This window comes from Barbus barbus, assembly GCF_936440315.1.
Source record: "Barbus barbus genome assembly, chromosome: 31".
NCBI classification, from domain to species: Eukaryota; Metazoa; Chordata; class Actinopteri; order Cypriniformes; family Cyprinidae; genus Barbus; species Barbus barbus.
In genome coordinates, this window is record NC_136759.1 from 17139949 (window position 1) to 17155075 (window position 15127).

Below are 15127 nucleotides of genomic sequence, written 5' to 3' on the forward strand. Positions count from 1 at the left end.
CTTTAATACAATTTGAATACAAGCGGTTTTACAGTTGTTACTCATCCATAGGCTGATCTCTAATGTTTTGTCTCAGGTGGATCAAATATATATCGTCCACGTCGACCACTCTCCACCAGTGATGCTTTATCAATCTCCTTCAATGAGGAGCTGCTGGACAGCAGATTGACTGGAGACTCTCGCTCCAGTCTCAAAGACCACAAGAAGGACACTGTTTCCTCTTCCTCTTGTGTGCCAGCTCTTATATCTCCACCTCACCCTGCAGCAGATGCAGAGTTTATAGGCATAGCCTCCTTGGACATTGACCCATTGGCCTTTCAGTCCACACAGCTGGTTGATCCCACTGTACCAGGAAGTAAGAAAAGAGGCAGTCGCAAGAAGGTGGGCAGCAGCCATACAGAGTCAGAGACTTCAGACAAAGTCACAAGTCTCTCCCAGCCACCTGATCTTATCCCACTGCGCTCTGAAGATGCAAATCACAAACCCTCTGAAGTGCCAGTCACCTCAAATAATCTGGAACTGGGCACCTCTAAGACTGGCCATGAGAGCACTGCAAAGAGCTCAGTGGCAAAAAATAGTACTGTGTCCTGCCCTTCTGACATTATGTCTCTCGTGAAAAAGCCCAGTGTGTCCACAAAAGGTGGTGAAGGCCATCAGCGTTCTGCAAGCTTTTGCAAAGCAGAAAGTAGATCCACAGAAGTCAAGGAGCACAGAAGAGCAGACTCAGGTCAGCACCTTTCTTTTATTCATGCATGCAATGAAATTATGAATATATTTATATTAAGGAACATATGTTCTACTACAAGTGTCACCCACAAAAAATTCCAAACTCAACACTTACACTCATTATTTTGTTTACTCTCCTTAAAACATTAACCGAATGTGTTAAGCTGTGAATTACAAAAGATAATATGTTTAAGAGCTTCAAATATATTTACAGCCCTGATATTTTTCACAATGTTTTACTATTTGTTATATTAGTTTAACAAAACAACATCAAAATTTCCCCCCGGAACCAGATTAAGGGTATGAATACCCCTTGTTAGAAATGTTTGCAAGAGAAAACATTCTAACAATAGCCAGGTTTCCATTACAGATTTGTGCAAAACTTTTGTAATATTTTAATATATTACAATATTGTAATTTATTTGCTCTCGCGATAAGTCATGGCAATGGATGTTGGTATTTTACGTATCTTTCAGTCACTGAAACGTGCCATTGCCCAGCTGGTAGAGTGGCTGTGTCGGAGCCGTAATGCACCACAGTCGTGTGCAGTGTAAATAAGGGCTTATCCATTTATGGCAAGGAAAGTCCTTTATACTTAAGAGCAGCCACATATGAGGTCTTTCTTGCAAGTTATTGTACATTAAACAATGATCATGTGACTTTTACGTATGCCAGGTGACCAAATGCGAAATAATCAGTTACCATTGCATTTTCCCTAAAAGAATATGCTGCGATAGAGACAGCTAATAATGCCAATGAATGCCAATGAGATAAAACTAACAATGTTAGCTAAGCTAGTATTTTACCTGAAGGAATATGTTGATATAGGGTATTTAACACAGGATATTCGTAAGAAAAAGCCAGAAAGTTAATCAAGCTAGCATTTAACCACTCTTTTAAGTTGTATTTTAGCTCTGTGTTCCTCTGTTTAAAAGTATTTTGGTTTGTTTTTCTTCATCTAGGTGCGGTGACATTTGAATGCACGCCTGGGTTGGTGAGGTCTGTGTCTCTCATAACTCCCCAGCCTGCAGTAAAGAGTGCTGCTCGTATGCTAGCTCTAGCGCTAGCTGAATCTGCCCAACAGGCCACTCGACTCAGCAAACGTGGGAGCTCTGAACCTCCCACACCTATTTCTCCAGTTCATCATCAGAACCCACTCTTCACACTTCAATTTCCTCCTACTTTACAGACGTCCTCTGATGGAGAGGTACGCTATGTGTCTAGCAGGACCTTCCCAGATCCATCAAGCACCATGTCTACTGAGAGCCACACCGATGCAGGCAGCCTACGCAGCACCTGGGCCTGCCATGGGAGTGAGAGCGGGCTCAGCTTCTCTGATGGCTGTGATGCACCAGCTGGTGGCCAGTGCACCCATGTGCCCTCTCAGGATTTCTCTCCTCGCAGAGATCCAGAGATTCAGCGGGCTTCAGAGAGCCACACAACGATGAGAGATAACATCCGCCATGTTGGAGTTGGTACAGATGGAGGTGGATCAAGCCTTGATGCGGCGATGGAGGTACATGGAAGTTTACAGCCAACTCCTTCAGAGAGATTCTCTTCCTTGGATAGTCATTCAGCCATTGAAGCGCTGCATACCAAGCAGGCTGCTAATGCTGCCAACTTTCGAGCCATATTGGCAGAAACGTCCATGCCTGCCTCGGTGCACGAAGTTCTTCCACAAGCTTCAAGTACTCCAGCAAGTGTGGTGTATCAGTACAAACCCAGAGACCAAAGGTCTGCTTATTCCCAACAGTGGTCAAGTCCAGCTGAGCAAAGCACCCCTTATTATCAGCCTGACGATGGGCGTCCCCATCCCAGAGTTCTCTCAAGGAACTACTGCAATACCCTTGCGCCACGATCCCTGCACCAGTCCATTAAATATAAAGGTAAACGGGAAGACTACTCCTCAGTTGGCCTCTATAAACATGGAGGACCAAGGTATCCGCCATTGGATGGAGCCTCCGTCTACCCCACCATTCGCAGGGTGCGTTCAGTGCATACTCCACCAGAGGACAAGTTTTTCTTCCTCCAACATCAAGGCAGCCAGAGCAAACCTTACCAAAAACCACCGCCAACGGACATCCAGCAAGTGCGACCTTACTTTGAAGATGGGAAGGTTCAGTACAGGTACAGCCCCTATTCAGAGGCTCGATACAATCAATACAGAGAGAACAGTCATGGATACACTCTCTCTTATACGCTCAGCAAACTGCCTTCTCACTCATCAAAAGTGATGCGTAGTACTGAGAACTACCACAAACCTCTACGCAACCTCCCGGTGAACAACGAGTCCGATTTCATGACCAGAGATGCCGGTCTCCAGCCAAGAATGAAGAACCCTTCTCTCTACGAGGATTTTAATTCTGGTTTATCCGATCGACATTTCAGTCAGTCCATTAGGCAGGAAAATGCAGTCAAAGAAAGGCTGTTTGGTCCAGTTGTGTCCCAGCCCCATCTTGTAAGAGGCGACCACCAATGCCAAGAAACGATGCACACTAGGAGCAGGTCAAACTCTGGGAAGGAGATGCTGATTTCAACTGAAGGGGCTGATGGAAAGTACAGGGTGACCATGGTGTCACATTACTCCCCAGAGCACCCACTTTCTGAGCCTGATATGCCTGTGCCCTCAAAGTCAGACAGGCATGGCGGTGGGCAGGGAGCCAAATCGGCTTTTATTATGAAGCAGAGTCGATCCATGCACAACTATCCTCAACATAGGCCCGAGTCTGCAGCACTGCCACGCAACCTGACCCTACATAAGGAATATAGCTGCCCTGACTTCAAACACACCGGGTCCAGCGATAGTTTCAGTCTTGCAAACCGCAACCAAAACAGGCTGATGTATAAGACTCTCAGCAACTCTAAAGAAGACTACCAGTACATTCGTGCAATTAGCAGGGAGCCTCAGAGGTCTAAGAGATCGCAGAGTGTCAAAACACGCCATCCATCTGGTCAAACGAAAATGACTCTGGAGCGGGATCACAGACTGTCACTCTCCTCCCAAAGCAGGACAAGAACTCCTAGTATGTATGTGCCATCTCGGTCAGACTATTCCGAAAGCTATGTATCCATACATCCAAAAGTCCATAAGGCCAGCCGAGCTAGTTCGGGTGTTTTCCCAAACTACGGCTGCATGCCACTTCATAGTAACAGACTGTATTCCACAGCTGTGGGCCACACAGGTTTTCATCAGGCAGAGCTCAGACCTGAGATGCAGATTTATTCCAAGTGACAGATTTTTAATAAATAAATAAAATACCTAAAATAAATTAACCAGAAATATATGACCTCTGCAGGGCAGTGGTTTTCTATTGTTAATCAGATAAAATAATATTTAAAAAGATACTTTAAAAGTTCACTGAAGGGTGTTTTTCACTGTATGCACTGCATACTCTATATATTACAGTTCAAACGACATAAGCAGTCACTGCATAAATTTGGAAATTCACTCAGAATATGGTATATGATTATTATGACTACTCTGATTGATTCGTTAAAGTGTTGAGTTAGTTGTGCCATTTTGTTACTAGAGGTCAGAGGTTGCAAAAATACTCAAAATATGTTGAGGAAAAATTAACAAAGGCTTTTAAAATTTATCATAGGTGCAATATATAGGTGCAAAAACACTGCCTTGTGTTTTTGGGTGAAGAGTATAAGTTTTTTGATGTATTACCATGACTGTGGAATCAAACAGTTATATATGTCAATGACATCAGCGTATTTGGTCTGAATAACTATGAAAGGTCATAATCTTCCCACCGAGAAGTTTTTCCCTCTGCATTTTTAAATCATGCACTTTATAGTTGGTTTCTGTTTTATGTAACAATGGGCACTTTAGACAGGATGATTTCTCATTTTATTTCATCATGTTCATTAAGTCAAAGATGTGGGTGAGCTTTCATCTAACCGTTCGTTTGAGCGGCAGTAATCATTACATGGTTACATATGGAATATATGCTGTTCTGATCAACTGCTGTTTTAGTTTTAACAAGCATACTGTTCTCTATTTTAGTTGGTTTTGTGCATTTTTTTTGTGTGTTTTCTTTGCTTTACTCTCATTAAAGTTATTTATTCAAAATCATGACATGTACCCTTGTTGCACCTAATGCCTAATCAGTGCACAGACCATTATGTTTTGTTTCTTTGACAAAAGCCTGGAAAATAATTGTAGAATCATAAGCATATGAAGACAGATTGCTTTCTTTTACTGTCTAGACTATTGTTTTTCTAAGGTTTATTGGGCAGGCTTGTCGTTATACCAAGCACCTGCCTAAAGCTTTTTAATCTGAATCTTCAAATCAGGAAGTTATATTACCAACATATAGTCCTGTTATTGTTCCATTTTAATGAATTTTTTATTACTCATTAATATTTATAACTCCGACACTGGTTACTATATTTGACAGTCCCCTGCAGGTGTTGCGCAGTGAACAGCAGAGAGCACTGTAGCACTGGAGGACAACTCTAATGATGCTTCTGCATTGAAGTTTCCTCCATACGCGCTAACGTGAGGGCACATCAAAGGTTCAGAGGCACTAGGTTTCTGATGCAATACAATTATTATTTCTGCAAGACGACGATTATTGTATATTATCCCAGGCTTTTTGGTTTTTAAGGTTTTGAACTGTCAGGATGGTGGCATGAATGAAACCAAGGTGTTGACTCGTGGGACACCGATGCGTGGCGGATGCTATATTAGATGCTAATTGTTTTCACTTTGTGTGTCAGTCAGAGGGAAGTGAATTGAACAGGAACCAAGGTGTCTTGCTTTAAAACCCCTTTGCATTTAAACCATGTTTTTCATCTACTTAGCCTCTAGTTTCTAAAATAACAGCTATCTGGTCTACAGTGGAATAAAACATGGAGTCCTAAAAGAATTGGATTCTCTTGCACGAGGAGCACATGATCTGTTCTTTACATTCAACATACACTTCCATCTCGCTATACCAGCTGCATTTTTTGATGCTTCTGAAGGCTGAATCCAAATAATTCATAGGAGTTTGGAATTGAAGAAAGCAGATCACCAGCAGTATGGAGTGGAAAATATAATGGACCATGTTGTGTTACGCAGAAGTTTGGCGAGTGAAATTATATAATTTCATGTTGTTTTCGCTCTGTTTGAAGTAAACCACAAAACACTTACAGTGCCTGTGATTCACCCCATAGACTCTCCTCTGTCATTTTCAGCCTATAAAGTAATTGCGTGGCATGGGATAAAACACCCTCAACACTCTTTAAAATCATGTTACGTTCTTTGTGCGTCAAAGTGGTGATGAAAAAGACACTTTAGCAGCAAGAATGTACCGTATAACACTAAAGTATCACTACATTGTACGAGTGCCACTAACAGCTGCAGAAGTCTGCTATTTGAGGAGATGTAGAACCAACAGCAGATGCCTACACTAGAGAGCCCGCTGACATACTCTCATACTCCGTGTGCAAGAGCTCTGTGTGCAGGTACTAGCCTGGACATACTGGGGCCACAACTAGCAAACACGCATACTGGAAAGAAAATGATGGTAAATCACAGATCAAAGGAAGTTCTTCGGTCAAATAAAGAGCAATGCCCTTGGGTGGTGTGCTTAGGTTAGCTTAACATAAAAAGTAAATCGTATACAGTGGAGTGTGGGTAGTATGAGCCCAGAACCATGAAAGAGTCTCCACAAATAAATGCAGCAGAATTTTCTTCCAATTTCATGCTTTTAGGAGCCTTTCAAAAACAAATTGGGTACTAGTAAAATATCTATCATAATAAATTGTCTTTCATCAGAATACACGGCTACTTTTTTAATGGCTGTCAATGGAGAAAGATGCTTTTTGCCAGCATTGTGATAGTTACTGCATCTACGAGCCAAAGGGATCAAACTGTTGCTCATCAAGCATATTTTGTTGAGCAATATCATGATTGTGCTCGAAAACAATAAATGATTGTTAATGACTTTTATGTGTCATTGTCAAGGACAAGCTTGACAATGATTAGCTTTATTAATCCAGTTGTCAACCTCTGAAGAAAAGTATTGCAAGGTCTACAAAGGTGCTCAATATATCTTACCAGACTGTAATGGTCCTCAATTCAATTTGTTTTGGCTGTGATAAATTGCACATAGTTTTCCAACTCAAACAGCCATAATTTGACAAACATTGTCTTTATATGACAGCTAACTAAACAAGGTAACATTGAGTAACTTACATTTGTCACAACATTGCCAATTACTTTTTTCCACCAGTGAAAATAGTTGAACAAAGCCGCACACACAACTTGCTTTTCTAAATGAACACGTTTATATGAATCAGCTGAGCGAATGATTCAAATGACTAATTTCTAAATGCATTATGTTATCCTGCAGAAAAATCCCTAATGCACAGACTGACAATCTGTTTGGAAATTACAAACACAGACAAGTGAAGTGACAAATAGTGAAAAGTCCATGCTGTGATTATATCAACACACCTGGAACGTCACTCAGCCAATCAAATTGATTGATTCATTAATTTAAAAAGTAGTTTGAAGTAGTTGAAATACACATACAGTATGTGAACAATGAATACAGATAGTGTTTTTTATACAATAGGGTTGAAATAAAAAAAAGGAGTGAGCATGTTGAATGTTAATCAATAATCAGTTTTGGCAAGCATATTATTAACTTTGACAGACATCACATTTTTGAAGATTTTTTTTTATATATGAATATTAGAATGCATAATACACTAAGATACAGATACACGTAGACATTTTAGGTTGCTTTGGTAATTCAATGTGTGGGCAAATTTATTTGATCTCATTACTTGAGAAACCTGCATAAATACCAGAAACTGAATTTTAATTGTGCTAATCTGTGATGAATGTCTTGACTCACCAAATTTACATGCATCTGGCCTAAACCTTGTTTACTTCGTCAACTCTCCCTTCACTTTATATCATAAATTATCTCATTATGTATTCTTAATGATCAAAACATAAGAAAACTTGGTGATTTATAAGTTGTTTTCCCTCCAGCCAGCATCAGTTAGAGTAAACTGAGCACTGGGAAGTTTATACGGGGGAAAAGTGTCATATCAAGGATTAGGGTAAAACGTATGGCCTCGGTTTCTCAGAGTGTTGATGATTTGTAATGCTTTAGGTCATGGTTAGCACAAATATGCTTTACAGAGAGATGAATGTCGGGATGGCAGCAGGACTTGTGTATTCTGCGCTGTTTTCACACTGCTTGCTGAAGTTTACTTGGTAAATCTCCAAAACTTGCATTTTTATTGTCTTATCTGGCTAATTCTGAAGGCAAACAAAGGATCTTGTGTTCGTGCCTTTGTTAAAACCAAAGTCCACAATGATGAATCAACCAAAACTTTGCACATATGAGAGAATCAAAAAATAAGACAAGGAATCTTATGAAACCTGTCATTTTCAGCTTTGCTCCCAAAAAGCTCAAAGGTCAAATGTTTTGAGTAATTACTACTTTTAATGCTTTTGAAAGACATCCTTATGCTCACCAAGGCTGCACTTATTAGATTAAAAACAGCAATACTGTGAAATATTGTCACAATTTAATATATACTTGAAGCAATAAATGTAATTTATTTATGTGATGGCAAGGCTAAATTTTCAGTATTACTTCAAAAAGCATGCTAATATCCTGATTTTCTTCTCAAGAAACATTTCATATTATTATCAGTGTTGAAAACTGCTTAATGTTTTTGTGGAAAAAATATTAAGCGGCTGTTTTCAACATTGATAATAATTGATTTCTAAAGGATCATGTGACACTGAAGGCTGGAGTAATGATGCTGAAAATTCAGCATTAACATCACAGGAATAAATGTATTAATATGGTATTTTAAATTGCAATAATAATTCTCATTATTACTGTTGTGATTTTGGGCTGAAATGTGACCTGAACCTGTTTTTGACAGGTTTTGTGAGATTCATCCAGATATACTCCTTTCAATACAGGTCAAGATTCTTTTTAGGAGAAATCATTTAAATCCAGTCTGTTTTATTCCTCAGCTCAGATAAAAGAGCACTCGTAATGATTATCCATTTACCTGAAATAACAGAGTTATCAAAAGACTAGCACCAATGGCCTCACAGTTCAAATTGTCCTTTTATTAATGTGCCCTCGAGCGCCCAAACCAATGCTGACGGACAGTTAAAGAGACAGAGTCTCACCTTTGGCCTTTGCTGTTCCATCATTAGTGTTAAACGCTGCTATTAGAGCGCGGAATAGAATCCGTCTGAATGGAGCAGGGCCAACGTTTGACCAACATCACTGATGCCCAAGAAGGCATATTACAATAGGATTAAAAGCACGGCATGTAAAAAGCAAGTTCTAGCAGGGAAGTTCAGATATGCCATATCACAGTCTGCAGTGATCAGTTGCTGCTTGAACACACACACACACACACACACACGAACGATTCATCCTGATTATACATTTGAGATTGTACCTCTGGCTTTGGCATCTGCATGCTGATGGCTTGATTATCTATGACGAGCCGAGCTCTGATTCACATTTTTACCCTCAGTGGAATAACTCAGTTGCAAATGCAGGGGTCTGATTTGCCTTGACATCAGGAGTGAAAATCTATCAAGAAAAATGGATTTAAGTTGACAAACCTCTGAAAACTATTCATCTGCATTGTTTATGTAGTTTGTGGTAATACAACAGAGTAGAAAAGAGTAGACCTGAATATTTATAACTCTGCGCTGCTGTCCATTTTAGCCATTTAGCCAGATGTCTGATATCTCTGTATGCCAGGGCTGAGCACTGCCTGCCAAAAGGTTAAGGGATAATGGATAAATTATGACCGTTTCTACCAGAAGTTTAATATATGGCTGGCACTGCATGAATATGATGTACCTATGTGCCCAATTATTATTTTTTTCAAAGTATTAGGAACAAATTTCCATTTTTTTTATTTTGTTGTGAGAACTAATAAATGTAAAAAATGAACTAGATGAACTATTCTAACTAGGTTGTTTAATTGTGATTTTTGCCTTTCTGGAGAATGATCAGTTGTATCTACAGTTAAAAGTCCAATCAGTGCATTTAAAAAGTTTTTCACATTAAATACATTGTGTTTTTGTTAAGAGTCATCTTGTGTAGACTCACATGAGATGTAGACTAGTTTTCTATAAAAGGATTTAATTTCATACGGTGTGCCATTCCGTAGTGCTTGAAATGACGGGATCGCAGTGTTTCGCTAAACGCCAGAATCCTCGCGCTCAAACAACAACAACAATGATAAAAACATTTATTTATGCTACAAAATAAAAAAATAGGTGCTTCTTCTCATTTAAGTTAAAAATAGGTACTCAGTCCTTAAAACGGAAATATGATTTCCTATGATGTCCACTGTTGCTGTTATAATTGGCTCTTGTTCACACAAATGAACACCCTCACCTTCTCAGAGGTCACAGTACAATGAGTGCAGTGATATTCTATGAACACTATAAACCTCATGTGGTAGACGTTTCAATAAACAATCACCATACTGAAGTGGACACTGAATTTATGATTCCCCAATGAGATATAAAAATAACTTGTCTGTTTGTCTAGACCCGCTGTGGCTAACAGATCAAAAAGATGACTCGCACAACTCGGCTGACATCTATCTAAGCAGACCTCTCGGGGCAAAAGCGTTCTATTTTCCTGTCCTGTGATTGTCCGCAGGAAGAGGTGATGTGCAGTGAGAAATGGAGAGAAATAAGATGGCCAAAGCGGTAATCACTGTGCACTCAGCTATAGAGAAGCAATATATGTTGCAGTAACATCTGCTGGAGGAAGTGTTCGCTGTGTGGAGCTCAGTCTTTGGTGTCACATCAAGGACAGTCACGATCTTCTTCGCAGAGAGCTGCTCCGTCAAGATGGGTTGAGATAAACCAAAAGCTCTTGGGGGTAAGACACCAGTGCACTTGCAAATGGGTTACAATGTACAAGACCTAAATCCTGATTCCCTTGTGATCATTGAATATCCTAAAGCACTTATTGTTAATTGGTGGAATGTCAGACCCGTCTATTAAATGTCAATTGCTTTAAGTATTTTTAAATCATTGTTTGACTGGTAACAGATTTTCACGTCACTGTTGTCACTAGAGAGTTCTGGATTTCTTTGTTATGTTTCTTCATAGTTGTTAATGAGACTAGATCAGACAAATGGACTGAAATAGCTCTCAGACAGATTCAGGAAATTAACAGATTTAAATGAAATATGTTATTGAAATAAAAGGCCACTTACTTAAAGAGAGTTCACTTTCATGGCTGTGTTTCTTATAAAAGTGCACTTTGTAATTATGTCAAATTAAATTATTTATTTTCAATTACATTTGAAATCATCTTTTAATAATCATGGTTTTGTCATGATTTAAAGAAGTAAACTTATTATTGATACTAATACTATTAGATACCATACTAAACCACATATTCACTATTAGTTTTAAAGTTAATATGTGACCCTGGACCAGTCATAAGCTGAATAAATAAGCTTTCCATTGATGTATGGTTTGTTATGATAGGACAATATTTGGCCGAGATACAATTATTTGAAAATGTGGAATCTGAGGGTGCAAAAAATCAAGATATTGAGAAAATCGCCTTTAAAGTTGTCAAAATAAAGTTCTTAGCAATGAATATTACTAATCAAAAATGAAGTTTAGATATATTTACAGTAGGAAATGTACAAAATATCTTCATGGAACATCTTTACTTAATATGCTAATGTATTTTTGGCTTTTGCTACAAATATACCCCAGCGACTTAAGACTGGTGTTGTGGTCCAGGGTCACATATATTTAAATATATTAAATTGCTAATTTATCATTACAAATGGGTAATCACAAATATATTTAGACAAATTTCAATAGAAATTACATTAAGGTATATTTTACTGTACCATAAATGGTTATCAGTACATTCGGCAGTACACTTTAACTATATATTTCAAGGATAGTAGATGTAAGTATGAAATTACATATAAAGATGTGCTTAAGTTCGACATAAGCCAGTCAAAAAAGCACTCTAAAGTTCAGTTAGATGTATACATCTATATATGAGAGTATGTCAAGTTTAGCTCATCGTATAGATTTTTATTTATTAAATTTTTATTAAATTTTTTATTTAATTGCAATTAACATGAAGTCAAGTGTCCAAAAACATTACATTCAGTTTGCTCTGAAGTATAATGTATTAAAGTATATTGTTTGATTTGTAATATTGTAATAACATCTCCCCCCACACAGTTTTTCCCTATATAACCACTAAATAAACTCATGATATGTTTTTGTTGGTGCTATATGGACTATGCTGACAAAAGTGGTGAAGAAGTATACACTGTGAAGCTTACACTGGCAACGTTTCTAAGAGAAAACTGATTTCATGTTAAGTGATCTAATTTTCAGTAGTAAGAAAAAAGCGTGTTAAAGCTTGTTGTTTTGCAGAACATTGCAGTTATATATGATATGAGAATAGTAAGACCTGTAGTAAGGGACTACATGCTATTCAAGGAAAATGTAATTATATTTTCAGAATGACATAATTTGTTTCTTTCAAACCTAGTCTGTGGGGTAAACATCGCTTCCCACTATCATAATTACAGTAGTTACCATGTTCTGAATATCACATATTTGTTTTTAATTTACTGTAACTAGGTGGTTGAATAAAAATACTTGGGCTTTATATTTAAAAATTACCTCAAGTTTACTTGGCTAGCCAGTTAGCGTCAGCTAACAATATTTTTCAAATAGGCTGCTTTTTAAGGTTCATTTATAAATATTCATATTTATCTATGGTTATTTTAGCTAGTCATTTTCATTTTAAGCTAAAACTGTGTGCTTGCACTCTGATTTTGGTGTGAATGTATAAAGAAAATTGCTTTGTCAGAGTGGGGGCATTTTACGCCAGCTTAACGCGCTGCAACTTCAGAAAACACAAACAAATAAAGAAAAGCACTGCAAATGCTCACAACAAAACCAAACAATTTTTATTTGCAGTGCTTTTTTCTTTGTTTGGTTGTGTTGTGAGCATTTGCAGCGCGTGTGTTGTCAAATTGACGAAGTTGTTTTCTTTATTTGCAGGTGTTTTATCTATTTGCAGCGCATTGAGCTCTCTCGTACACCGTACAAAACACCCCCTCGGTACAAATTAAATTTTTGTTGAAAATCTAATAACAATGAAAACGTTGGATATTTTTCATCCTTGGTTTATAATTCATGTCATTGTCACTGAAAACTAGGATAACTTTTCTAGATGCATTTAACTTTTGTTTACAAAGGGTCTCTTTAAAATCTGCCATTTGTTATGTTTTGGAGTTTTTCTATATTTAGCTATTAGTATAAATGTAACATTTCAAGTTGACTGTCATCTTAATTGAGACATTGCCTCCTATATATAGCTTCAAAGAAGCTACTTTTGTTATAAGCAAGTGCATCTAACTTCTGTTTTTTGTTTTTTTGAGTAGTAGCTTGACTGCAGTTGAACTACATTAAATCACGAGTAGCTTGTAGCTTGACAAGCTATTTCAAAGTAGCTTCCACAACACTGTTATCAAGTAAAACCCATTAGGTGAAAAACAAGAGAAGAAACTGCACAATGAAAATGCTTGACTACATGCTCCAACAATGCTGTCTTTATAGGTGGTAAACTCCGTCTTTTCCTGTGTAGACACGTATACTTCCTTTAAAACCTTAATTAATTTGAAAACCAATTAGACTTTAACAATACCAAATAAGATGGCTAAAAGATAGGCTGTTAATACAAGCGCTGTGAGATTTGATTCTGCCAGTTAAACTTTCAGACAATAGTGGATGTGTCAATCTCAGATAACAGTGCCAGTGACTCAGCTCTTTTAGTTAGAGCTGTTTGTGTGTAGCGAGACATACTGCTGCTTTCCGCTAAACCGAGTCGCACACAGGGAAAGCTGTAGGTAGAGATCAGTTACGAGCTTTACAATAAAATCAGTTCCACATCCTATCGAAACTAGCGCTCTCTGAATAAACTGCAGTCAAACATGACATTTACAGCTGAGAAATATTGCCTTGTATCTGAAACATAAAACATGCCTGGGGGGACATTGTCCGAGAATGATGTATGATACTAATGCTTGCATTGGTTAATGTCATGTTGGCCATTTATCAAGGATTATTTTCAGTGCTGCCGCAATCTTTTGACATGCCATTTCACATGTAGCCGGTGCAGAGAAGCCCCAGATGTGTTTCTCGTGGTTAATATAAAGGCCGGTGTAGTGTCAGCTCATGAAGCCTCCGGTCCATAACCCCAAGTATCAATTATTGCCATACAGTTTTTTGAGAAGTTTACTTTCTTCTCTCCCAGATATTTTGTGGCTCACCACATACTAAGATGACTCACCGCAAACCTCGTATTCCCACTGAGCCGAGGCAGGCTGCCTCTCCCACTGACAGCAGCCATGGGAAAGATCAAGCTCTCAGACACACAGCCAGTGACAGCGATGAAGATATTTATTTGCTGCCTGCTCCGTCTGAGAATGTGGGTCAGGGGCAAGGCAGTAGCACACCCCCAGCTAAGCTGCCTGCCGCGCTCCTCATGCACCTAAAAGTAACATTAACCCTCTGTTGCCAAACAGGATTATCTGTTTGGGAACAATGGTCTGGTGAGACATTTGTTCTGGATCTGAACACAATCTGAGATGGTTCACGTGTTCTCGGCTGATGAGTCAGTCTTAAAGGGATAGTTCACTCAAAAATGAAAATTCTGTCATTAATTACTCACCCTCATGCCGTTCCAAAACCGTAAGACCTTTGTTCATCTCATATTCTCGTAGCTTCAGGGGCGTAGTTTGTGGGGAGGGGGAAGGTAAATTTTTCTCTAAAGATTTATATTAAAACTGTGGCATGTTGTAGCTATTGTTTCTAATGGCTGTTGTTTCTCATAACAAATGTAATACAGATTAATAAAAAAAGTCATTATTGGCCTGGTAATGATTAATAGGCTAGCCTTATTATAACAAATGCTACAGTTAATAACTATGGTACTTTTTCATAAGAGCAAGTACGAGTCAGAATCGAGAGCCAATGGTTTCTAATGATGAGTGATGGAGAAACCTGGCCTTCAGATATTCCAGTGATGGCACAGATTAAATCATTAACAGTCTGATGAACTGTTAAGGAATAAGAAATAAACAATATCAATAAAAGAAAATGTTAAGTTAGATTGACTTCCCATGGCGTGCTGAATTCGAACATTCTGTCAAACTAAGTGTAATATAAAATACATTATATATCCTATGTAAACAAGTAATTGTTAACTAGCCTTTTACTTTATTGAAGTTATGCAATCAACCAACTTTGCATGTGGAGGATAGCACAAAAGACCATTTTACAAAAATAAACATTTAAGCAAACAAACAAACAACTAAATAAACCTTAACAGGG

General features: G+C 38.2%; 1 protein-coding gene across 1 annotated transcript in view; it reads left to right on the plus strand.

Moving 5' to 3' along the window:
• LOC306851725 (rho GTPase-activating protein 32-like) overlaps positions 1–3958 on the plus strand; it is a gene marked incomplete at both ends in the record, with an annotated part of 34818 nt that extends 30860 nt beyond the window's left edge. Inside the window, 2 exons of the mRNA XM_079388164.1 lie at positions 77–727; positions 1689–3958. Of these exons, the coding sequence (XP_079244290.1) occupies positions 77–727; positions 1689–3958 (2921 nt within the window). The remainder of the gene's footprint in view (positions 1–76; positions 728–1688) is intronic.
• Positions 3959–15127: the final 11169 nt, after the last annotated feature.